At 53.4% G+C, this 23438-nt stretch overlaps 12 protein-coding genes across 12 annotated transcripts; 6 read left to right on the top strand and 6 right to left on the bottom strand.

Moving 5' to 3' along the window:
• Positions 1 to 310: 310 nt before the first annotated feature.
• ASPBRDRAFT_666278 (PIG-L family deacetylase) lies at positions 311 to 1431 on the top strand (the record flags this gene model as incomplete). The annotated part of the gene is made up of 4 exons (XM_067628749.1): positions 311 to 608; positions 666 to 856; positions 915 to 982; positions 1037 to 1431. The coding sequence occupies 4 exons, from the start codon at positions 311 to 313 to the stop codon at positions 1362 to 1364; spliced, it is 885 nt and encodes a 294-aa protein (XP_067473502.1). The 3' UTR covers positions 1365 to 1431.
• A 67-nt stretch (positions 1432 to 1498) lies between these two features.
• Positions 1499 to 2584, bottom strand: ASPBRDRAFT_138527 (glycosyltransferase family 32 protein; the record flags this gene model as incomplete). The annotated part of the gene is made up of 2 exons (XM_067619000.1): positions 1499 to 1823; positions 1881 to 2584. The coding sequence occupies 2 exons, from the start codon at positions 2582 to 2584 to the stop codon at positions 1499 to 1501; spliced, it is 1029 nt and encodes a 342-aa protein (XP_067473503.1).
• Positions 2585 to 3720: 1136 nt separating this feature from the next.
• och3 (glycosyltransferase family 32 protein) lies at positions 3721 to 5114 on the top strand (the record flags this gene model as incomplete). The annotated part of the gene is made up of 4 exons (XM_067628139.1): positions 3721 to 3892; positions 3952 to 4331; positions 4396 to 4868; positions 4928 to 5114. 4 exons carry the CDS (start codon positions 3721 to 3723, stop codon positions 5112 to 5114), a joined length of 1212 nt encoding a protein of 403 aa, XP_067473504.1.
• Positions 5115 to 5238: 124 nt separating this feature from the next.
• On the bottom strand, positions 5239 to 6777 carry ASPBRDRAFT_138315 (glycosyltransferase family 69 protein; the record flags this gene model as incomplete). The annotated part of the gene is made up of 1 exon (XM_067618983.1): positions 5239 to 6777. The coding sequence occupies one exon, from the start codon at positions 6775 to 6777 to the stop codon at positions 5239 to 5241; it is 1539 nt and encodes a 512-aa protein (XP_067473505.1).
• Positions 6778 to 7277: 500 nt separating this feature from the next.
• ASPBRDRAFT_138371 (uncharacterized protein) lies at positions 7278 to 9153 on the bottom strand (the record flags this gene model as incomplete). Its single annotated transcript, XM_067618989.1, has 4 exons — positions 7278 to 7451; positions 7519 to 8421; positions 8491 to 8786; positions 8847 to 9153. 4 exons carry the CDS (start codon positions 9151 to 9153, stop codon positions 7278 to 7280), a joined length of 1680 nt encoding a protein of 559 aa, XP_067473506.1.
• A 638-nt stretch (positions 9154 to 9791) lies between these two features.
• Positions 9792 to 10400, top strand: ASPBRDRAFT_35289 (uncharacterized protein; the record flags this gene model as incomplete). The annotated part of the gene is made up of 1 exon (XM_067623332.1): positions 9792 to 10400. The coding sequence occupies one exon, from the start codon at positions 9792 to 9794 to the stop codon at positions 10398 to 10400; it is 609 nt and encodes a 202-aa protein (XP_067473507.1).
• Positions 10401 to 10677: 277 nt separating this feature from the next.
• Positions 10678 to 11299, top strand: ASPBRDRAFT_201158 (uncharacterized protein; the record flags this gene model as incomplete). The annotated part of the gene is made up of 2 exons (XM_067621512.1): positions 10678 to 10837; positions 10905 to 11299. 2 exons carry the CDS (start codon positions 10678 to 10680, stop codon positions 11297 to 11299), a joined length of 555 nt encoding a protein of 184 aa, XP_067473508.1.
• Positions 11300 to 11882: 583 nt separating this feature from the next.
• ASPBRDRAFT_138327 (uncharacterized protein) lies at positions 11883 to 13311 on the bottom strand (the record flags this gene model as incomplete). Its single annotated transcript, XM_067618985.1, has 5 exons — positions 11883 to 12363; positions 12413 to 12804; positions 12856 to 12923; positions 12996 to 13032; positions 13099 to 13311. The coding sequence occupies 5 exons, from the start codon at positions 13309 to 13311 to the stop codon at positions 11883 to 11885; spliced, it is 1191 nt and encodes a 396-aa protein (XP_067473509.1).
• A 653-nt stretch (positions 13312 to 13964) lies between these two features.
• On the top strand, positions 13965 to 15368 carry ASPBRDRAFT_59931 (uncharacterized protein; the record flags this gene model as incomplete). The annotated part of the gene is made up of 1 exon (XM_067628140.1): positions 13965 to 15368. The coding sequence occupies one exon, from the start codon at positions 13965 to 13967 to the stop codon at positions 15366 to 15368; it is 1404 nt and encodes a 467-aa protein (XP_067473510.1).
• A 128-nt stretch (positions 15369 to 15496) lies between these two features.
• On the bottom strand, positions 15497 to 17488 carry ASPBRDRAFT_428848 (uncharacterized protein). Its single transcript, XM_067624889.1, has 2 exons — positions 16592 to 17488; positions 15497 to 16533 (listed from the first exon to the last, which is right to left on the bottom strand). The coding sequence occupies exons 1-2, from the start codon at positions 17385 to 17387 to the stop codon at positions 15626 to 15628; spliced, it is 1704 nt and encodes a 567-aa protein (XP_067473511.1). The 5' UTR covers positions 17388 to 17488; the 3' UTR covers positions 15497 to 15625.
• A 1515-nt stretch (positions 17489 to 19003) lies between these two features.
• ASPBRDRAFT_79370 (uncharacterized protein) lies at positions 19004 to 20574 on the top strand (the record flags this gene model as incomplete). The annotated part of the gene is made up of 6 exons (XM_067629448.1): positions 19004 to 19253; positions 19302 to 19325; positions 19375 to 19536; positions 19586 to 19834; positions 19871 to 19965; positions 20025 to 20574. Exons 1-6 carry the CDS (start codon positions 19128 to 19130, stop codon positions 20572 to 20574), a joined length of 1206 nt encoding a protein of 401 aa, XP_067473512.1. The 5' UTR covers positions 19004 to 19127.
• A 378-nt stretch (positions 20575 to 20952) lies between these two features.
• Positions 20953 to 23082, bottom strand: ASPBRDRAFT_138311 (glycoside hydrolase family 2 protein; the record flags this gene model as incomplete). Its single annotated transcript, XM_067618982.1, has 3 exons — positions 20953 to 21082; positions 21213 to 21623; positions 21677 to 23082. The coding sequence occupies 3 exons, from the start codon at positions 23080 to 23082 to the stop codon at positions 20953 to 20955; spliced, it is 1947 nt and encodes a 648-aa protein (XP_067473513.1).
• Between the last annotated feature and the right edge of the window lie 356 nt (positions 23083 to 23438).

Raw genomic sequence — 23438 nt, forward strand, 5'->3', positions numbered from 1 at the left:
GAAATCCTTTGCGCCCCGAAATCTGCGTCACACGCGGTATCGTTACTGACCATACTTACACCGGGCTGGTATTCAGGATGCCGTATTACATGACATTACATACGCACCATTGATTATTCTCCGCGGATCCCGACACTCTGCTTCGGCCTCCCAGGAACCGAGGATCTTCTTTTGCTCTCCTGGACTGCTGTGGGAATACTTTGCTACAAGACTTGTGCCGCAGGCTGGGACTTCTGCCGAGGACCGATCGCACCTAGCGATACCATCATTTTGGCACCCATCTCCGTACAAACGACTCCCTACCCCATCGATGGGTTCCCCAACCCGTCTGCTCAGGCGCCTTCTTCGCCAGGTGCGGCGACATAACTGGCGATGGCTGCTGGCATATTCGGCGCTGAGCGTCCTGTCAACCGCCATCTTCCTGTATCTTCTTCTCGCATACTACCTCGCTGGTGACCCGCGTCTGGTCCCCCACACGATACAGCAAGCGCGGAACGTCCTCCTCGTCACGGCACATCCTGATGATGAAACTTTGTTCTTTAGCCCGACTATCCTGCATGGCCATGACAATCCGGATATCACTCGCTCCTTGCTGGTGCTATCGACAGGTGCGTCATTATCTACGGTAAATCGATTCAAAAGTGTATCTGTCTAATGAGTTACAGGAGACTATCATGGCCAAGGCGATATCCGTAAAGGAGAGATCGAACGTAGTTGCGCCGCCCTCGGCATCCCGTCTGATCACTGTGTCGTCCTGGAGCACGGTGCCTTGCAGGATAATCCGAAGAAGTGGTGGCGCCAGGATGTCATTGAGGACATAGTGGCCCATTACGTCCACATGTGGAAAGTGGATCTGGTACGTCCTTCCACTCTTCCCGAGTAGTATGCAAAATCACTTACTGAGATGATGGTAGATCTTCACCTTCGACGATGGTGGTGTATCCGGCCATATCAACCACAGAGCTGTCAGTGCCGGAGTCCGGTAAGTAATGAACCATCATGATGACCTAGAACAAAAGAGGCTAATTATGAGTAGAAAATACGCAGAGGAATTTCCGCATGCTCCACCGGTCTATGCTCTCCAGAGTACATTCCTCCTGCGCAAGTACTCTTCGCTGATTGATTTAATCTTAACCTCGGTGCCATTCTCCTGGCGCATCGGAGCAGCTGTTTTGACCTCCCCGCCTGCGCCCACCGGACATGACAGCTATGGAAATAAAGCGCTGCTGGTCAGCCCATGGCAGACCTATCTTGTTGCGCGAACCGCATTCAGCCAACATGATAGTCAGTATTCCTGGGACCGGGTGTTATACTTGGTAGTGAGTCGGTATATGTGGTTTAATAATTTGTATCGGATAGCCTAAGCCAAGCATCAAGTTTGCGTCAAGTATTTCTTCCATTAAACAAAATTAAATAAATGTCTCCAATATGATACCCAAATCTAGACACATGAACAAGAAAAAAAAAAAAGGCTATCTAACCAATAATTACAAGTTAATCAACAATCATGCGTTTTCCGCACCATCTCTATCTCCTGCGCCAGTGCCTCCCTCTGATTCCTTGCCCGGGCCCGCGCGACACAAAAGCTCACGGCCCAGCATCCTCCCACTAACGTGAACAGAATCGACCCAAATACCACCCGTTGATCCATATTCGCAAACGCCTTGATGAACCGTGCGTCTTTCTCATGCCAGGAGGAACTGCCCAGATGTCGAAATAGCGGGGTATTGACCAGACCGTTGAGCATATGCATTCGCGGGTTCTCGGGGGGCCCAGTTAGAACGCGGAGAGTGGAGGTATTGCGCTGCATGGTGTAGATGGTTCTGTAATCTGTTAGCCACATCACTTCCGAAGGGCACACATAGTAGGGTGAGACATACGAAGCATAATGACACCCCGTGCTAAACATTACCGTAATATAAGGTAAAAGCGACCATCGTCGATTAAAGACCGGCAGATTGCGCACCAGATCACCCACATAGGTATTATTCGGCGTCGCGAGCATCATCCCAATGGAGATACCCACGGGGTTCGCCGCCGGCGCGACAAATTCGAATCGACGCAGGGGTTCCAATGACCGTTTACACGCCAGATCGTAATCCAACACGGCGCCCCCGTACTTGTGTAGAACCATGTATCGCAGGGCGTCTACGCGCTGGACGAGGTGCGGGTAACTTTCCCAGGTGAGGAGGAAGTGCGGATAGTGGTTCTGCACGAAGCGGCTGGCGTTCTCGTCCGTCCAGAGATATGTTTCCCAGTTTGGGTGGTGCTTCAGACACTCATTGCGCGCGGCCTCCCACTCTGGACGTGGGGTTCCGGTGCCCAATTGGACGTGATGGAGTCGTGCTGGCACAGGGACGGGGAGTCCGGTGTCGGCGGCGACGGAGTAGGTGCTGTTGTAGTCGGAAAAGGTCAGGTCGAAGCTGTCATGTTGCTGGGTGATGATTGCATCGGCGGATGCAAGTTTCCACACAAATGGTAAGCGCAATAGGAGGTAGAGATTCCAGAGAAATGGGGCAAGCAAGCAGGTTAGAATGAAGAGAAGGAGGGCAGCCAACAAGAGCCGGATGCGCGCGTGAACCATTGCAGCTGGCGGACAGAGCCTGGAAGGCCTCGAGGCGGAGACAAGGCATGACAAGAGAGGAGAAAGTCCATAATGATTGTGTGAAGAGAACTATTTGAGGGAGGTAAGCTTGTATAGTGAAGGAGGCAGTGATGGCCGGGTTTTGAGCCGCGCAAAAAGGGCAAGCTCCGACTGGTAATACAGACGTGATACGGGACACGCCAGTGGTATTTGGCTGTATTGCAGGTGGGTTTCACCAGTAATCCTCCGGTCCCGTTTCTGCCTGGACAAACCAACTGCGCTGCGCAACTTTCCGAGCTTCATACCGAGCTCAGTGGGGGTGTCTCCTGTGCGTTGGCTGTGCTGAGTGCTGACACGGGAAATGAGGAGCAATTGACACCTTGCGACTGATACTACCCACAATCCCACGCGGGGACAATTTGTACTATTTTCCGGATTGGATAATGCTGTCTCAGCAATTTAGCCAGGGTAACCAGCGAATCAGACCTACACTGATCACCCATGAGACATGGTGCAGATAACATTAGGAAACCCTTTAACTTTGTACTAAGCAAGAAGTGAATCGACGGTCGCCCGCCGACCAGAGATGCAACTGCCATCTGGCCCAAGAAAGGGTCCATGAATCCAAGCAATACTAAGCTTCGACCCACCACGGCTAGGGCTGCGTAGGGCACAGGCCCTGATGTTGGCTCCCCTTTTGGAAGCCATGCATGCCATTCCGGCCCCTCATTGGCCAGGGCGTCTCATTCACTTCGTAATATGAACTATCACTAGTGCTGCCTTGGTTTAGTGGTTACTGTAACCAGGGTCTGGCCTGAGCAAGAGTCGGGCGGTTTGTTTGTGAATTTTAGGGGGCCATTTCTAGGCAGCCGCATTACAAGCGGCGTCGGGATCCGCGGGTCACCTCAGCCAGCGGGTAAATCAGAAAGTTATACCCCAGCTTGGTCTGGCTGTGAAAATGCAGCACAATGGAGGAATAAGTTGAGGAGCAGGGCCTCTCTGCGGTTGCCTAGCCACCACCCGTTGCCAAATCATCATGGCCCCGGCTAACTGCTGCTGCTGCTGCTGGATACCAAACCCTCCCCTCCAATTGACCCTTTACTTCCCTTCTACCTGAGACATTATCATCCGCCAATATGATCTGGCGCTACGTGTTGCGACGGCCCTTGCTAGGCGCACTATTCGTCCTGGTGCTCTTTACCTGGTTACTTCAAAGGCCTGATACCTCGGTGGAGGTGATTTCTCTTGTTCAAGAACAGTACCCATTGCTGTTTGAACGCGTCCATACGAACACTCACAGTGGCGGAGGTAAGTCTTATGTCTCTGGGGCCTGACCTAAGAGTGTGAATTAACCTAGATCCTTCCAGCATGGTACATCCCCCCAACCTGGACAAACAAGACGAGTCAACACCCCGAGAACATCGTCGACGCCGCCGAAGAAGCATTGCGCTTGGTCAAGACAACCCCCAAACGGCAAATCCCCCACTCATCAATCCCCCTAATCATACACCAGACCTGGAAGAATACGCGGGTGGACACCTGGCCGCACGTGTTACAGCAGAGCACGGAGAAATGGTTGCATACGGCGGACGAGCAGATGGCGTATTTCTTGTGGGACGATGACGGAATACGCCAATTCATTCGGCGATTTGAGCCCGAACGAGAGAAACTGTTCTATTCCTTACCGAGCAATGTGGAACAGTCGGACGTCTTCCGGGTTCTTGTGTCGAAGTGGATCGGAGGGGTGGTGAGTAGATGGCCGACATATTGCCACTTTGACATTACACATGTGGGTACTGACAATCGCGCAGTATGCAGATATCGACACCGAGCCTCTACAATCGCCAGTTTCTTGGATCACCGAAGCCGATATTGCGCCGTGGCAGGACCATGAGACGGGACGTGCGTTTAATTCTACGGAATCCGTCCATGCGATTGTTGGGTTGGAAGCCGACTGTCCGCCCAGCAGTGATACTTACTGGCGCATGGGATATATGCTGCCCGTGCAGCTGACGCAGTGGGCTTTTGCATGGGCGCCAGGCCATCCGATCTTGCAGGTTTTCCTCGATCGACTATTCGCTGAACCGGTGCTTCAGTCGCAAAATAGCGATCTTGACGCGCTCGACCCCTTGACCCTCACTGGACCTGTTGCCTTTACTCAGGCGGTGCAGAACTGGCTCGAAGCTACGGTCGGGCTCCGGTGGAACGCCTTGTCCGGCTTGCAGGACGGTGGAAAGAGTAAATTAGTGGATGATGTTTTGGTATTGCCTATTACGGGATTCAGGTATAGCTCTCTCTTTGGTTCTGCGTGCATGTCATATCCCACGTACTAATCCCGAGCAGCCCCGGTCGCGGAAGGTATGGAAACATGGGCTCTAAGCCCATCTCGGACCCTTCTGCGCGCCTGCTGCACCGTGCGCAGGGGTCCTGGAGGAATACCAACTTGCGCGTTGAGTATGGCAAGTTCTGTCGCACGGTGTTTGGCAGGTGTCGGACCTGGTCCAAGGTGCCCCAAGGTCTGTTATTCTGAGGGGCGTCCGCTGACGAAGCTGGACCGATGTCACTAGCGGTCTGATTGAGCAGGCGTCGGCGCTCTTGTGGGGTTTCGCCTCTGCAAGTTTATAGTACGCGCATGGTTGTGCTATAGACGACCGTCACACGGACGGCATCGGAATTTCCTCCCATCCATCTTGGCCAGGCTGTCGATCCTCCACAATCACTGAAAGTCCACGATACCCTCCAAACCCATCTGCACAGAAGCCGTCATTCCCTGCGACACGCTCCACTTCACGAAACGCGCCCCCGCGTGCATCGGTCGCATCGGGCACCCAGAGCGTATCTTTGACCACCTGGCCAGGAATCTCGCTCCGACGAGGATTGTAGCGGGGCAAGCCCGCCAAGTGGTTGACAACATTGTGAACAAGTGGATAGAGCTTCTCAAACCGCCGTGTGAACCACAGCCAGGAGTGACTGCGCTCATCGTACGCCACCCGCACAAATGGGTTCATATAGATGCCGGTGTCTGCGGTCTTGGAGTCCCTCAACGGAGCGTCTTGGATATCGGCGTGGATAATGCAGCATTCGGACCCATCATAGAACAAATCGGGATCCGCGCGAAAGCGAACCGGATTGTCGTGCCGTTGAAAGTATCTCGCATCGAAAGCCACCATTCCGCCCCAGCAGCTGCGCACCCGAACAGCATCTTTTTCCCTCAGGACATCTCTGCGGCTGGCCCCCGACCCTGCTGAGGTGAACCACGGGAAGAACTGAAGGCCAATCCCATAGCCTTCCAGATCTCTCGTGGCATATGTGTCGTAGAATTTGAACGCGTTGATAAAGTCAACGGCGCACGCGGCCCGGTATTGCGCTACCCCGGTTTCATCGCTGTTGGTGGAGAAGAGGAGATGCAGCACGTCGATCGGATCGAATATCACGTCGTTCAGATATAGGATCTTGTCATAGGTCATCTCCGGGTGTTCATCCAGCGGCCGTAAGGCACGATTCCGCATCTCCGCAAGGTAGTCGGTTCGCTTCACCCGTTGACCTCCTCCGGGGACTGTGACTGTAGGGAACGTGCTCAAGTCCAGGTCCAGTTCTATTTGTATCGAGCTGTTGCAGGGCAGCTGGTCTTCTAAGTGCCGAAGAGCAGCCAGTCCTTTGTCTCCACTTTCGTTCTCGTAGATGCTCAGGAAGACATTCTCGTCACCAAGCAGATCAACCAGGTGCAAGAGATCATGGCCCCACCGGCCACTGGCTAGCTTACCCTCCGGGTCGTAGAGGATGGCTGCGATGAAAACTGTTTCATTCCTGGGGTTTCCTCGTCCTGTAATCCCGCTTCGAGAGACCTGTTGGCGGAGAAGTTGGTAGTGTGGTGGTAAATGCGTATACGAGGGCCATAGCATGCCTGTCAAAGCGATCAACAGGATCAAGAAGCCGATGATCAGCCGTAGAAAACCACCAAGCCGACGGGGAATGATGCGACGAGTCCTATGGGAGAGGAATCGCTTGGAGTAGGCAAATATGGCTCCGGATGATAATTGCCTATAGAAAGGAAGTCGCCTGCTGCTTGTTCTTCCGTGTGTGATAACAGCCTCCTCCTCATCAAGGTCCGAAACAGAGAGAAGAGCGTTCGAGTCCACGGATGAGCGGGGACTCAGCCTGTAGTATGGGGGTTTTGGAGGAATGCGAACCATGATCTACCCAGAAGTTAGTGATCAAGTTATAGAAACGCTCAGAAAGAACCTACTAGTGGTAGTACAATAGTGTTCAGTTGAGTGGAAACAGCTTTGGGGGAGGGCGTGGGTGATATGCCAAATTAATATATAATTGTGACACTCCTGACCCAAGTGAGATACGGTATCCAACATGTATTGAGTACGTTACAATACATTCATCTGAGTCAGCGTACTGGGGTGGTGGGTTATGTATGGTAATGTAAGTAACGTCATATCACGTGCCATCGGTCGTGTGACGGTCATTATTGTGTCAATGGGCACTATATTAGATAAGATACAAATACTATGATCAGAGATGGCATATAGATTCAAGATTGATTACCTGCCATGGGTACTTCTGCCACACTAAGCAGTAAATGGTGGAACCTCATGAACGACCCGGAAGACTAGTTAGATTGTGATAACGAATGTTCACTTCCTTAGCCATTCAATACACGCCACCTTCTCACCGCAACCCCTTAAACACCCGAATCATGCTGCACCACATCTTGAGCCGCGACATAGCTCTTCCAGCTGGCGCAGGTATCATTCAGAGTCTCGTAGTCGTAGACAATCTCCGAGGCTCGCTCCAGCAGCTGCACCGCAAAACCCTCGGAAGTATGCCAGGCAATGTGACAGTGCATGAGCCATGCCTACGAATTCCAGTTAGCTAAAGGACGCCGAAGCATTAAAGCGAGAAAGACAGATGCGAGTACTTACACCAGGATTGTTAGTCTTGATCGCAATGACCAAGTAGCCACTCGCGGGCATCATGGCCACATCACGCCGAGGCGCATTCACGAGCGTCAGCGCATCGGCCTTTGTGGCGTCAAAATCCCCGTAGCCCGAAGCCAGAATCCAAAAGTCATGTCCGTGCAAGTGCATGGGATGGTCCTGAGCGAAAGGGGAGTGGACGACCAGGTACACCCACTGGTCTCGGTAAGGGAGATGGATGATGCGCTCCTTCGCGGCCCACGTGTAGTTGTGGTTGGCCACATGCATCAGGGTGGGATAGTCCCACTCGGTGTGGAAGGTGGTCTTGTTCATGGTCCACAGCAAGGCGTTCTCGGCCACCTCAATCGCCACCTCTTCACTCGTACTATACGCGAAACTGTCCGAGGCATTGATGGCGACGTAGGGGATGAGATCCGTGGGGGACTCATCGGCACAGGAATCAGTATAGCTCCAGGCTGAGGTCGTGGGGTCCGCCGTGGAGGAGTTGTCATAGCGGATGATGCCCTTAATGTTGTTCAAAGCGTCCGTCTCGGAGCAGGCCTCTTGGGGGATCGCGCGCAGCCAGAAGTTACCGCTGTTCAGTTGCTTCGCCGTTACAATAATATCGTAACGCTGGCCCATGCCAATACTCAGTTGGGTGGTGTTGTAGGGGTGAATGGGGACGAAATCCGACGCGATCACTTCCATGGTATGATTGTCAATCATGAAGCGGAAATGGTTGTCAGCGGCGGCATTGACCAGGCGAATGCGGTATCTGGTGCCGGCATCGAAGGTTGTCTCGAAACGCGAACCGTTGCTGCCATAGGTGTTTGTCCCATTGATCAGACCGTTGGGAGGCGTGGGTGGTCCACTCGTGGCGGCTTGGAGGACGAGTTCGTCGGCGGTTTTCTGACAAAGTTAGGCCCGTCCTACATTTACTTTATGCTGGAGTTGAATGAATGTAGGGGTAAAGCTTACATGATACCAATCGTTCAAGAATAGATGGCCCAAGTCCACATCGTAATTGGCCGTGGCAGGGCCATTGATCACGATTCCACCAAAGACACCATCCCACGCCTGGACGTAGAAGTGGGAATGATACCAGCCTGTGCCATACTCCACAGCGCGCCACTTGTAGGTGTATGACTGTCCCGGAGCGATGGGACATTGGGTGATACTCGGGACCCCGTCCATCTGGTCGGTCCAGTTCTGGCGAATTCCGTGAAAGTGCAGACCTGTTCCATTTGTCTGCAGCGAATTGGTGACATGCACGACTAGACACCCAACCGTCAGTCACAACACACAAAGTACGAAGACGGAGGAGTGCTACTTACTGACTGTGTCTCCCCAGTCTGCAATGATCGTGGGACCAGGGAAGGAACCATTGATCAATTGAACCGGAAGCTCAACGCCATCCGGAGCGGCGGTGGTATTTTCAACGTTGAACCAGTACTCGCGCGTCACCCCGGTATCAGGGACCTCTTCATAGTAGTTGGTCGAGATGTTGTAGCCGTCTCGCCAGCATGCACGGTTGGTCGGACTGTTGACACACCCCTTGGGCGTGGAGGTGGACGGGATGGAGGCTCCAAGCACCTGCGGTATGGCCAGGGCCGACAGAAGGAAAGAGGTAGAAAACCACATTATACTAACATTAACGCGAACGTAGCGCGTGAGAAGAAGATAGAACGAGCGACTCAATTAGGCAGTAAAGAAAGAAAGGATAGAATGCAAAGACACAGGGAAAAAGAAGGGAGAGAACTATAGCACGAACGAATGACAAGTCCACTGCAACGAGGACTGAATGATTATCTACGGCATTGCCATATTTACTTCCGAACTGTCAACATTTATATGATCTTCTGAGATGGCTGACCATTGCTGGACCACCGTCAGGTACCTGTGCTCGGCCATGGTCCGTCTCTTGTGGGAGAGTATCGGCTATCAGCTCTGGAACCAGCGCCGCTCATCCGTCCCCCACCGACGATCCTGCCAAGCTAAAGGGGACATGGGGATGGTGAGAGTCTATCTTTGGTCATCACCCTCCTCCGCCTTGGTATTGGCGCGATTGAAGGTGCCATTCAGAGGGGCCCACCGGTGACACGCATGCCAGAGGCCCTGCTTGCGTTGCTCCTTGACCAACTTTCGGTAGATTTCGAATCTTCCAGTCAGCATTGGAAGCAGGAGCCATGATTGGATAGCCAGACAGAAACTGTGGGATTGGACAGTGCAGAAGGGAAATACAAATAAGCGCCCGCACCCACGAGCTTGTATTGGCACCTATGGACGAGGCCAAGAAAGCATGGAATGTTGAGACTCTGCAAGTCCAGCGGGTGCGCACAAAACAGATTTTGCTGCGGTACGTAAGAATAAGCCCTGGGAAGTTTAGCAGCGGGAAGCACCCGAAGATCTCTCAACTCCCACAGATGGGCTTATCTGTATCATCGTGGCAGAGAGGAGTCGAGAAAGAGGTTCAAGTTTCAGACACACCGATAGCCCTGAGAGCCCTGTGCCGTGACGATCGGAAGCCAAAGCTCTGCTGGGCAGGTGCCGGGACAATCTCCAGGTGGTGTATAGGGACTAAAGCCCCATGGGGCAAGGATGAACAGACCAGATGGGTCAAGATCGCAGACTACCAGGAACTATCGCTGGCATCAGCCACAGGCTCGCGTGGTTCCGCAACGTCATCACACAATAGTCTCCACTGGGCTTCTGTTGGGTTCCACCCGAAAAGATCTATTTTTTACTGGTCTTGGCACCACGATTGCCGTCCCCATCCCATTGGCATCTCTTCCGTGCCTGCCAGCGTTGCTATTCAGCCCTACTCTGGGGCCAGGCATGCGCGTCACCCGCGCACGAAACAAGGTTTGGCTGATGTTAGTATGGTCTGAGGACCACGTATGCAGTGGATGAATTTGCCGGTCTCCCGCGGATTGAGACTCGGGAGAGCCGTCCTGAGGAGTTGAATTCAGAGCTTGCTAGGGATACTCACCTTGGCATTCACGGGATAATGATCCACTGACGCTATGAGTCTATAACTGGAAGGGGATTCCCATAGATGCAGGAATAGTCAAATCACACTCCTTACAGTCACACTCATTTCTTCTTGACTCTCTTTTCAGTTTCCGTATTTTTCCTTCCCAACGTCCAGTCTACCATCAGCCCACGATGCAGTGGAAGAGTCTTCTATGCCCTCTGATTGCCTTGCAGGCGGGCTTCAGTGCTGCCTGGGGCACCCACGTCAAACGGAGCTCCGAGACCAATGCCACCCTGTTGGCCTATGGACAGAACTCTTCAGCTTTCCCCATTGCTTATGGGCTTAGTGATGGTATGGCCTCTGGAACCATGTACTACCCAGCGGTGTACTGCCCAGCAGTTGCTGACTGACGTTATAGGTCTCCTGTACATCGCCCAGGACCCGGAAAACACCGCGGCGGACCTGACGCCCATGTACTGGGACCTGCCCTCCATCACCGATGATTGCTGGATTGTGAACGGCACCTTTATGAACGGCACCCGCGCGGGCTCCCTGTACATCCGGCCCGAAAGCGACAACTGTATCGGCGTGCTGCCTTTTGCCCAGGCGAAATCTGCTAATGGTGTAGTCACGGGCTTTGGCCTGTTTGCGTCGCAGCTGGTTTACAACAATGATACGCAGCTGGAGGCACAGTTCTGGGCGTCGAAGACAGACACTGAGGATGTCTATAAGCTGGTGTGGGTGGAGGACTCTTCTGAACTGACGACCGACAGCTTTCCGGTGGTGGTGAAAGCTTCTGAAGACTCGACTTGAGCAGAACAAGTAACCTGGAGAGATGTCGTTGGATTATTTGGGGAAGGTTGTTTATTTCCATCGCGTGGCGGTACATCAGTCATTCGTTCATGTTCGATTGCCGTCTATTACTATCATTAATTTTATGTCTAATACACTCGTTTATTATTGGCATTCGAACGAAGTCAATGCAAATAATCTCAGTGCCTGACAGAGAGCGGAGGAAGAAAACGTACCCAGGACACGACAGTCCCTCATTCGATGTATAAAAATCGCTCACCGGCGACACCACCTTCCAGATAGGCTTTCAAGACGCTGGCATCGTCGTCCAATCAGTAGCGACGTAGATGTAGATCGGACTGTGGATGAGGCTGAGAGACCCTTGGCCTGGTTTTGATTGTGTTTCAGGTAGACATGACAGACGGGAAGACCGGTGAAGTCGTGTCTCTCGACCCTTTCTTGCCATTGACCCACCGCGTTAGTCACTAGTGTTTGCTGACGCTAACTAAACATAGCTGGCGTACTCGTAAACACACGCATCTGTTATGACTACGACGTCCCTCTCCACTGTCCGTGCCGTGCATACTCTGCCACACTCCCTGTCCTAGCGATAGGAGATGGATTGCTCCAAGCTGGATCGGACGACGATGGAGTGACCGGGAACGGGTCCTTCCGATGTTGATTGTAGAGACGGCGCACGCTCTGCCGTCGTCTCAGCCGTCCCAAGGATGGCGAGCCCAACCTCGTCTTCGGCCACCCCGCACGTAGAGGATAACGATCTTGCGTGTCTAGGCTGGCTGAGTCGTATGCCAACCTGCCAGTGGGCCGAATTCTCACGACGACGTGACGACTGCCATGGCGATCTTGAGAAGGAAAGTTGATTGCCTTTGCTTCCCTGGCTGGACAGAATCCGAATGCGGGTGAGACGCGCCAGAGGTCTGAGATGAGGGAGACAGGCGCACACGATGGCTACAGATGGCTCAATACTGGACCAGATGAACAGCGGTCCCATCATCCAAGTGATATCACGGGCCTGGGTGAATTGATAGAGAACATAAATGCGCACGGCGCTGGCCACGCAAACGCTGCAAGGTAGGTCAGTACTATTCGCATGTGTGGATTCGAGAAGCTTACAAGCTACCCAATGCAAGAATCAGACAAACAGCGATTTTCTTCCGTCGGTTCATCTGGAGCTTTGCAATCTGTGGAAAGGGGATGAGCAGTATGATAATATCGTTGACCATATTGATAATCCCGGCCGCAAGGAAGAACGTGTCAGTGTCAATACATGTCCCCGACGTGCCCTGGAACTGATTCCAGAAATGAGCCAGAGGTTGACAACAATTTCCCATGGTCACCCAGACAATAACGGGATAAGACAGGGCGAGTACAAATCCAAACCATATGGGAAGCCGGAGGGAGAGTGGTTGGTGGACAGCCACAAAGATGCGGCGATAGAAGAAGAGGATCGAGAGTTTATACGCTGAACATCCGGCAGCATACATGAACGTGTATGTGAAGAGGATCTAACTGGTTAGCTACCAAATATATTCTCAAATGTATCGCACATAGCTCACCTTGAAGATACTCGTCAACTCCGACAGAGATACTGCCCACACGTGTCGTCCAGCGCCAAATGCGCCGCCTGAAAATCAACCGATGCTTAGAGGCCGAAGAAGTAGGACAGGAGGCAAGATCGACGTGCTTCACGACATACCTGCGAGACTGAGCCCTGCTGTGGCCATGACAAAAACCTGGTAAGTAATGCCGATGTCAGTACTGGCAGGTACAATGGCTGACCACTCACATTGTTCACTTACCAAGCACACCAGAATCAGCCAGTCGTCGAGTCGAAAGGGGTTTCGCATGGCCAGTCGTGCAATGACCCGCAGAAGTACAGCAACGACACTGAGAACCAGCAAGGCAATGACGGCTGCATTGTCTCGGGGCACTTGAGTTACGGCTAGATCGATGTGGCCAGAAGGTTGACCGAAGATGGCCACGATGCTTGGATCCAGCTCCCTCTTGCGCATATTTGCACCGACAAAGCCTGAGCCAGAGCTGGCGTTCCCTCACCATATATCTCGAAGCCGGCTCGCCAGCGGAAGCAGCTGGGAATCATTAAATGTGATGGTCAATCATTGTGGGAGGGGGTGGATGTTACCCGATAGCAATCGGTCGGGGGAGGCTATTTGCTCCTTTTTTCTGGCACCCGCTAAGCTTGTAGGCAACCCCATCTAAGCAAGGATTATAGTCACTAGCTCGCACATTGGGACAAAGGACGGTGTCAGTTTTAGCATGTTAGCCGTGCGTTAGTGCTGACCGTTGACAGGGATCGTTGCGACGATCGCAATCCGTCCGGTGATGCCCGTCGGATAAAACGCCTGTTAAGCAGCAAGTGCAGGTTTCGACCATTGATAAGTGATCCAGGCCAGTCTCATGGCCAATCATGCCCCTGGCCGGATATTGACTTCTCCTGTCAGTTAACGCTTTGGGAAACCTGGCCTGATGTCGTCGTAAGAGGGTGTATCTTAGCGCCTGCAGATGCTGCCCCGGTCCATGAGGGGTTGTCCTGAGAACACAGTATTTAGTGGACATATGATGGACCTATGCCCAGCCGGGATACTCTTTCTCTTCTCAATTTGACCTGCCTTTGCGGGAATCACTGATCACTTAATGCGTTGCAATGGGTTCCATAGCCGATGCGAGCGACATCCCTAGCCTTACGGCGTTGGAACGGATCGGCCCCAAGGGCTACGTGCGATATATTTTCCCCTTTCCCCTCGGGGATGATTATGATCTCGAGCAGGTCGCCGAGGTTCTCCGGGTGAGCTATGCAGCCACCACTCGCCGGCTACCGGTCATGGCGTGCGAGGCGGTGCCGGACGATCGCACAACGCAACGAGGTGTGCTTCGCCTCCAACGCCTCCTGGACGGGGAGATTGAGCCGATAGTGACGCGAGATCTGCGCGGGCCTGGCGCATTTCCTACAACATACGCTAAGCTTCAAGCCAAGGCGTTCCCGGTGGCTTCCTTTGACGCCGACCTGCTCTGCCGCCGCTCTGTATGGCCCAGTCCGGGCGAGCGATTGCCGGTCTCGCTCTTGCAGGCCAACTTTATCCCTGGTGGTCTGTTACTGAACTGGTGCGTGCTGCATGTGGTTGGTGATGGTACGAGCTACCAGGTGTGGATGAAAATTTGGGCCGAGGAGTGTCGTCGCGCCCAGGGATTGGCCATCCCGGATCCTATTCAGCTCCCAGCAGCGATTGTTCAAGATCGCGAACGTGTAATGCGTGCATCTGGACGTCGTCCTGGCTCCCTGAGCAGTCATCCCCAGTACACCTTGCTTCCATCGGCGCCAGCTGGAGCACCTCCCAAGATGCTGGCCCAGAACCATCGCACTCAAGTCTTCTATTTCTCTCCTGTAGCGCTGGCGACGTTGAAGGAAGCAGCATCCCCCGCCAATGCGACCGTGCCTTCAGACCAAACCTGGATTTCCACCAACGATGCCCTATCGGCGCTGCTCTGGAGGACAGTCATGGCTGTACAGTGGCCCTTGGACACCCTCCAGGGTGATCCCGTCTCGGTCTTTAACCTCGCGATCGACGGGCGCCTACGGACCGACCCGCCCGTGCACCCGGCGACTCTGGGCTGCTTTCTGGAGTATCTCGGGGTGTCTCTGCCGATTCGCACCATTCTGGGCTCCGCTAGCCTGGCAGATCTGGCTATCTTGATTCGTAAAGAGGTGCTCCGCGCTGATCGACACTTCACGGACGACTTGATCGCGCTCGTAGAGCAATTGGAGGATGTCGACTGCCTGGTCCCCACAGCATTTCTGGACGTTCCTGGGTTCAATTGCGTACAGACCTCCTGGATCAATTTCCAATTGTATGGACTGGATTGGGGTCCTCTGATGGGTCATCGTATCGGTGCAGTGCGAGCTCCTCATATCGGGGTCATCAATGGTCTGCAACTGGTGTTGCCGGCGCCACCCGAGGGGGGCATGGAGGTATTGGTAGGGGTCGAAGAGAGCTGCTTGGACCGCCTGTTGCAGGACCCCTTGTGGATGAAGTATGCCGTGGCACGATAGGGAAGAGGTGAGCTAGGGGGCTTAGCAGCCATTAGTGGTTGCATATAGACACGGTCTATGATAGCCATACTGTTGAATATCGAACGCCTATCATTTCACATAGGAGTAGTAAGATCATTGTCATCGGAGCACGTCTGGTTTATGTTGCCAAATATGATGATTAATATATTCGTGGATGAAGAAAACCAATATATATATACATGGTCTATAGCAATAACCATCAAGACACGCGAGTGCTGCTCTATCTACATCCCGACTCACACGCGACATAACCGGCCATTCTGATCCGGCAGTCCATCCAAGCTGTGCACCTGCCAGTCCTCACTACCTACTCCCGTGGGCGCATAGAAGAGCCCTGTAGGATCATACCTTTGCTTCAGGGCATACAGTCGATCATAGTATGAGCCATAGAAGGCCTGCTGAAAGTCCGGCTCCAAGATATCCGCTTCGGACATGTAGGCTCCCGCTTCCGGGCAGGTGCGTCGCCACTCTCCTAGGATATCGTAAGTGAAGTGTTCCATCTCTTCCAGGATGTCGGCGTTGGTTGCATTGCTTGACCAGCTGGTCGACGTGATGGCGTGCATCAGGGTCTTGCGGAAGGCGGGGTTGGCCGAACTGGGGGTCACCCCGTCCAGCAAGTCCGCTTTCATATTAAACGCCAGAAGGGCGTAACCGGCCGATACAGTAGAACGGAGAGCAGCGACAGTCTGGTTGAACAGCGTTGGGTTCTCAAAGTTGGTGCGTGGAAAGAGTCGGGATCCGGTCATCATGGTCACCGAGCCGACGGTCTCCAGCGGGAAGCCCGCGTTCCAGGCATCGTAGAAGTTATCGTAGTAGGTCGTGTTGGGCTGGAAGGAGATACCCAGGTGATCCAGCTCGTCAAACCAGGGCTTCATCAGAGCATTGAATTCGGCCACGGTGTGATTCACCGCGAAGTAGGGGTTCATGAGGAACTCAAACTCGTCAGTGCCCGTTGAGATGACCCAGAAGTAGGCGTAGGTTCCGGCATCGGCGTTGGCTGGAAAGCGCTGCATGTAGGCGCGCACGCCAGCCCAGAAGGTATCAGCAGAGACATTGGTGCCGGTTGTAAACGAAAAGGTCGACACAGTGACGGGCACTTTGGGGTAAACACGAGAGATGATGGAGGTCACAATGCCGTAAGTACCTGTTTGTCCGCATGAACGATACAGTCACTAGAATAGAAAGGAGCTTCTACAACTTACCTCCTCCACCTCCGCGAAGGGCCCAGAAGAGATCAGGATCCGATTGCTCGGTAACAGTAACAAAGCGACCATTAGCCAGAACAACCTCCAGCGCCAGCACCTGATCTGCCGCCAATCCGTACACACTCGACATGGGCGAGTGACCTCCCCCGAGGACATAGCCACCTGCCACGCCCACAGTTTTGCCCTCACCACCTACTGCGGTAAACCCGAGCTCGTTGGCCTTCTCATAGATCTCGAATGCCTGCACGCCCGAACCCATCTTGACCGCGGGACCGCTATAATTGCCCAGCTGGTAGTCTTCATAGTACACAATATCTTTGAGGTGATGCGTCCAGATGCCGAGGGCTCCGGCGCCGGTGGACTTGCCATTGAAGTCATGGCCGGTGTTCTTGGCCACCAAACGCAGACCGGCATTCCGAGCAAAATTCACCGCCAGCTGAATCTGTGCCACCGTACTGACGTTCACGGCGTAGCTGCTGTAGCCTCCTAGAGTGCAAGATCCGGACGTCAGATCGGGTGGCAGGCAACTCCGACCCTCAAACAGCGGCCACATCACCGACGCGGGGTCCGCTGCACTATTCATCATGTCTTCGTTAATACGATGCGCTCTGGCAGATGCGACGGAGAGCATGGGAACAAGCGGTGGACTCACTGGAGGTAGGAGACGGTCCACTCGTCCGACACGTAGTCGCACTCGGTTTTGTTGTACTGGGACCAGGAAGGATAGCAGGCTGCGGCTAAGGGGACTGTTTTTATAAGAGCACCACCAAGCAATTGATCGAAAAGTGACCATGTCGAGTTAGATGGCCAGGCCGCATCCCCGGGAAAGACTTTGCAGTCGCCCGATGAGAGGAGGGATTGTGCAGAGGAATTCCGGCCAAATTCGAATAGCGCGGTAGAGTTTCCCTGGACAGACTGTAGCTGGGCTAGCACACCATCCGTAAGCTGATGGACTTCACTGTCGAAGAAGGGCGCATTGGCGACGGCGTTGGCTGATGGCACAGTGGTGGCCGCGACGGGGACTGTCCTGGAGGCCGCACTGGCCTGGGAGACAGTCCCGAGGGCGAGTGCAAGGAGCAATGAAGTTGAAGGAGCCATTGAGCACGACACCAACGAGAGAGCAGCTCCCAACACTGCCCAGCCAGCAGTATTTAAGCCAGTCCGGCCGCCAGCTGATACGATGGACCATCTCGCTAGGCAGTAACCGACGTTGGCTAACCAGCGTTAGTGCTTCCGGCAACGAGTGGTGAGGTGGCTCCTAACCCGCATTAAATTAAGCTATCCTCCACCGGTCAGCTTGGCTTCGTGACGAGCGGAACTGGATGCTCTAGAGCTAGCTGATCTAGTATAGTCGGAGACTTGATTCCATAATCTCGAGGGCCCCGTGCCTCCTTTTCGTATTGTGAGACGTTTAAGCCAGCCCTGACTGGGTCTCCGAGGGAGAGCCGGCGCAGCTCGGAAATGACATTGCCTTGGATGGAAAGAAAAAGAGTCGGACTTGATCCATTAATCAGTCTCAATGAGTATGATGGAACGAACAGAGAATGATATCCAGAAATATGTCCGGATATCCACTTCATGACACAAAATATCTGTCCGACCCTTCCTGCTGTTCAAATGGGGGCCCGCGATCCGCAGCAACAGGCGATCGCAGAGTCATCCGTGCCTGAATGCCCCGGATTTAACTAACTTACTAAGTAATAGTTACTTCGGCTGAAGGTGAGTCAGACGACTATCGTTCCTGCATGGGATTTAACTAAATCCCGGACATTCATGCAGCAGGCAGGGAATAGGGAAGCAAAGAAGGCAGTTGTTGCGACCGTGGACGGCAAATCTCCCGACCGGGAAAATAGCCCTGGTGTCTTCTAGAAATGAGTCCGGATGAGCTCGGCTACCATATCAAAATCTTCGTTTCTATTCACCTGAATAATGCATTGCACTGGGAATTCCGGCTATTTCTGCTCACATCCCTGTCATCTCTGCCGTGTTTCATCTCCGACCTGCCAATTTTACCAATTCGAGGCCAGCAACGGCCGTCATCTCCGCCGGAGAACCGACGGACCCCCCGCCGTCAAGGAACGCGTCTCTGCAGTTTAATATGCATTAGTCTAGCGTCTAATGCCTCTCTGGGAATAGACTCGGACATCTCACAGGGGGACCTGGTCGGACAAATTTTTCCGCTTACTACTAACTATAATCCCGCCGTCAGTAGATAGTTAGCGAGTACTGGGATACATCGCTAGGCGACCGGCATGTATACTATTCGGGATTTGACTGGTGGAGTCCAACCATGTCGTGGAATAACATTGTACTAGGCTTGTGTCTACTCTACTCTGCATTATTTCAGGCCTTGCAGTAGTGTCGTTTCATGCAGATGTTTCTACAAGCGTTTACTCGCTCGCGGCATGGGTTTATTCCCGGTTGGCGCAGATGCCTCCAGTCCGCCAACTAATCTTAAGCAGAACAGCATCCAGCAGGCAATATCGCCTTCGGTATCGATGGGTCCTGTTTCCCGTCCGCCTCTACACCCAAGATGGTGGATGACGGTCACCAGAGGATCGCTCTGGGCGTGGTTGTGGCCTTCCCCGTGCTTGGGGGGATCGCAGTACTGCTGCGCATCTGGAGTCGTTACTTGACTCGGTCGCGCTTGGGAGGAGGTGAGATACACCTTGTATCTACTGGCTGAATTGGCTAACCGCGAGAAGATGATATCCTGATCGTGGTTGGATATGTAGGATTCTTCTCCTGGGATACTCCTTACATACGACTGACTTTGGCAGATTCTCGCCATCGGGCAATCAATCACCTCGTGGTATTGTAGGGCCCCTAAACAACGATGCATTTTCTCCCGATTATTGACCACTACAGATATTAAAACCAACTACGTGGGGATCCATATCTGGGATATCCCAAAAGACTATGACATCAAGCAAGGACTCATTGTAGGAGCTCATCCTCCCCGATCTGTATCTCTGACATTGACACGATCAGTGGAACTTTGCCAATCAACTCATCTACAACCCTTGCCTCACAATGGTGAAGTTATCCATCCTTGTCTTTCTGCGTCGCCTCGAATCCCAATCGCGAATCGTGAATCTTCTCATCTGGTCCACCATGGTCATAACGATCGCATTGTTCATCGCCGTCCTCTTGGTGGATATTTTTCAGTGCAGCCCGGTGGCCTACGTCTATGACCTTTCAATCTCACACGGATCGTGCATCAACCAGGGGGCGTTTTATGTCGCGACAGCGGCAACATACCTCTTCACTGACTAGCTGGTTCTGTCGATTCCGATCATCATCACTTGGGGGTTGCACATGCCGCTGAGGAGGAAGGTTGCTGTCTGCGTGGTGCTCTGCATGGGCGCGGTGTAAGTGGTACAACATATCCCAAGAGAATGAGAAGAATATCTGGCTGAGGAAAGTATAGGGCAACTGGGGTAGGAGTCTGGCGGATAGTCCTCCTTGCTCAAGGCTTCTTCCCAACGCATCCGGTGTACGATGCTACCTACTCGATTGGCTTCTGCAGCTCGGCAGTCGAGGTCCATGTCGCCGTTCTGGCTGCCTGTGCCCCCTGTCTCAAGGCCATTGCGAGTACCTATTTGCCTCGTCTGCTGGGCTCATCACGCCGGCCCACATACCCCTCGACAGGCCGGCAATATGTTCCCACATCTAATACCTCATACATGCATCGGTCTCACATCAAGGATTTGGCATCACATGGCGATGCGTCGGTCGCATTCGAGATGGTAACGCCTCAACCACCGGTGCCAGGGGTCGACGAGGTTGCAGCCAAGAGAGAGATGCGGAAATACCATCACTACGCCGGGGCAGATGATATCAGTCTCAGCAGTGAAGATAGCGCACCGACGACAGGCATTGTGAAGACCACGGCGATCTCGGTTCGATATACGGCGGGTTCCACCTCGGAGAGTGGTGGGCAAGGGACCAGGGAAGGAAGCGTGGAGTGCTTAGTTTAGAAGCCATGTATATGACTGTAACTAATTATATAACCATTATGGGATTACCATTGAGTCTAAATAGCCAGTGCGCTATTAAACTTCAGTTCAGATGAAGCCGATGCGTTTGTATTCGTCATGGTCTAAGCTGGCCATTGAGGATACCGGTCTGATGGTGGTAGTCCCCTCACTACAAGTGCTTTTGTTGTCTTCATTATCATCCAGGGTTGTCTATTGATATATCCTCGACATTGATTCTATTACGAACCACCAGCGACCGAGATGTCTCTTGATAGAGGAAGGCAGTTATAGATTGCCGCCTGCAGGGCCCACTACTTCAATCTACAAGGGTTTAAGATTGACCGTTCCCTGCACCCCATACGCTATAGGCACGACAGTCTATTTGGGAGCCACATGCTCGTGGTAGTACCGGTGAGCCGAATCCATAATGGCCTTGACCCGGGAAGCTGGCACCTTTTCTTTTCTGTCGAACGAATAGAGGCCATTTACTTCTTGCTCGATGTCACACCTAAAGTAATGTTAGCCATCTTACATTCTCATTATAAAGTCTCCTCGTTCGCTGTTGATTGACGCAGCAAATGCAAGGCAGCACGGTCGCAAATCACTCGTCTCAATTGGAATTACGAGGGGGAACATACAGTTGTGTATAAACCAACCCACACGAATGCCCTCCTTTCACCACGGCCATAACAAGCTTTTCCAGGCGACTCAGCAAGTCATCCGGATCACTGGCGGTGGTGTATCCCCAGTCTCGTTCCCCTGCCGCGGTCCCCTTGGCGGGAATAATGTTGACTCCACCAAATTCGGAACAAATGACGGGAGCCCCCGGGAGATGCTGTGCACCAGAATCCAGAGGCGTAGAAGGAGTGGCCGGAATAGGGGGCACAAACATGTCGCGATTCGCCTTCTTGCCCAGAATACCAGCTTGGAAGTCGGCACAAGTCTCTGTCAGCGCCGGGAAGTCGGAGTAGTCGTGGTAAGTTGTCAAGTCTGTGGCCACATGTTCCCATCCACAATTGTCGTTGATGGGTCGACTGGGATCCAGGGTTCTACACTGATGAGCTATTTTCCATTTCCAGGAATAGAGGAATCCTTAACTTACTTGGTGAGGTAGTACACCGACCGGATGTGGTTGCGCTGGTCAATATTGTCCTTCAAGGAAGGGTAGCCCCAGCTCTCGTTGAATGGGGTCCATGCGACGATGCACGGGTGATTAATATCCCTGCGCACGGCCTCCACCCACTCGCTGTTGAAGCGCGAGATGTATTCGTCGCTAAACTCGTAGGCATTGGCGATCTCGCCCCAGACCAGAAACCCCAGGCGATCGGCCCAGTAGTGAAACACGGGGTCTTCGACCTTCTGGTGCTTGCGGCACCCATTGATCCCCATGTTCTTCGCCATCTCGATGTCTGCTCGCAGCGCATCTTGTGACGGTGGTGTGAGGCCTGTCTCCGGCCAATATCCCTGGTCCAGTACGAGAGTCTGGAAGCATGGCTTTCCATTCAATCGGAAGGTCCCATCACCGTGAGTCCAGGAAACGCTTCGCATGCCCGTCGTCGTCTCGACTGTATCCACTTGATTGCCCGAGGCGTCGTAGAGACGCAAAACCAGATCATACAGGATTGGGTGTTCCGGTGCCCAGAGGGCTACGCTACCGTGCCAACAACCGTCAATATTCAGCGGGCTCTTCTGCTTGAAGAACTCGAGTTGCGACACGCGCATATCGACAGCAAGGTCCACCCAATCCTTGTCACGCGGGAGTTCCTTTCTGCTATGACTGACCTTCGTGCCTGCAAGGCTCGCCTCAATCTCCACACTGCAACCGGCGGCGATAGGACGACCTCGTACCGTGAGTCGTGCACGTAGCAATCCACCTAGAATGTCGTCCGACCGCAGGACTGTCCCGTCGCTGCTGTTACCCAGTCGCATCCGGGGCACACTCTCGAGCCAGACGGACAGCCAAATGCCACTCGTTGGGGTATAGAAGATCTCCTGTGGCACAGGTCCCCAGTATTGCTTCCCTCGCAGTTGCCCGAGATCGGTTGCCGAGTCGCGGACGCGAACTGTGAGGCGCCGGGTGTCCGGTCCTCCCTGAGCCCCAAATGCGTCCGACACGTCGATCTCAAAAGGGACATGGCCGCCTCGGTGCGCGCCAACCAGCTGTCCATCAACCCAGACGGTGCATTCGTAGTCGACCGCCCCGAAACGCAGGATGAGTCGGTTTCCTTTGGCCTGTTCGTCTGGGGTGCGGATATCGGGGACCTTCCGTTCATACCACAGCACTTCATGAACCTCGTATAGTCCAATGCCTGACGCAGGGGTCTGGAATGCGTAGGGGACATTGATCTGGCGCTTGGATTGTGCGGCTTCTTGGGCGGGAAGACCCTGCTGGTGCCATTGTTGAGTTAGGCCCGCGTCAGCATCGTCGAAGATGAAATCCCAGGAGCCATCGAGGGACAGCCAATTGAGGGCGGGGCGGTAGAAGTCAGGACGAGGATATGCGGCCATAATTCTTCCGATAGGTAATTCTTGTAGAGACAGAGGTGTTGTGGTTAGGATGGTGGACGATGGCCGCCAAGTGCAAAGGACAACTGGTGAGGGGAAGAGATGATCGACAGTCAACCCCGCCCTGCCATGACGTGGTCACAACAGCCAGTGCAGCGAAGCATCTGATTATGAAGAAATGCCCTTTTTTTTGTGGTGATGAAAGGCCAGACTAAGGATATGATTAGTATTCCTTACTGTACAGAGATTAAATACACGTCCCGTCTTCATCCCACCAAATCCAGCAATTGTATCGGCCAAAGTTCGGCCCTCTAAGTCTCAGTATTATCTGCACAGGAATTCCCTCAATGAAGACACAC

This window comes from Aspergillus brasiliensis (assembly GCF_001889945.1).
Source record: "Aspergillus brasiliensis CBS 101740 unplaced genomic scaffold ASPBRscaffold_22, whole genome shotgun sequence".
NCBI lineage: Eukaryota > Fungi > Ascomycota > Eurotiomycetes > Eurotiales > Aspergillaceae > Aspergillus > Aspergillus brasiliensis.

What these genes read in the sequence shown, in the direction of transcription:
- ASPBRDRAFT_428848 (XM_067624889.1), bottom strand. Translation starts at nt 17,387, where the DNA reads ATGGTCACTTTTCGATCAATTGCTTGGTGGTGCTCTTATAAAAACAGT. An exon ending in CCTTCGCGGAGGTGGAGGAG is followed by an intron (nt 16,534 to 16,591) that starts GTAAGTTGTAGA and finishes GCGGACAAACAG; the next exon opens with GTACTTACGGCATTGTGACC.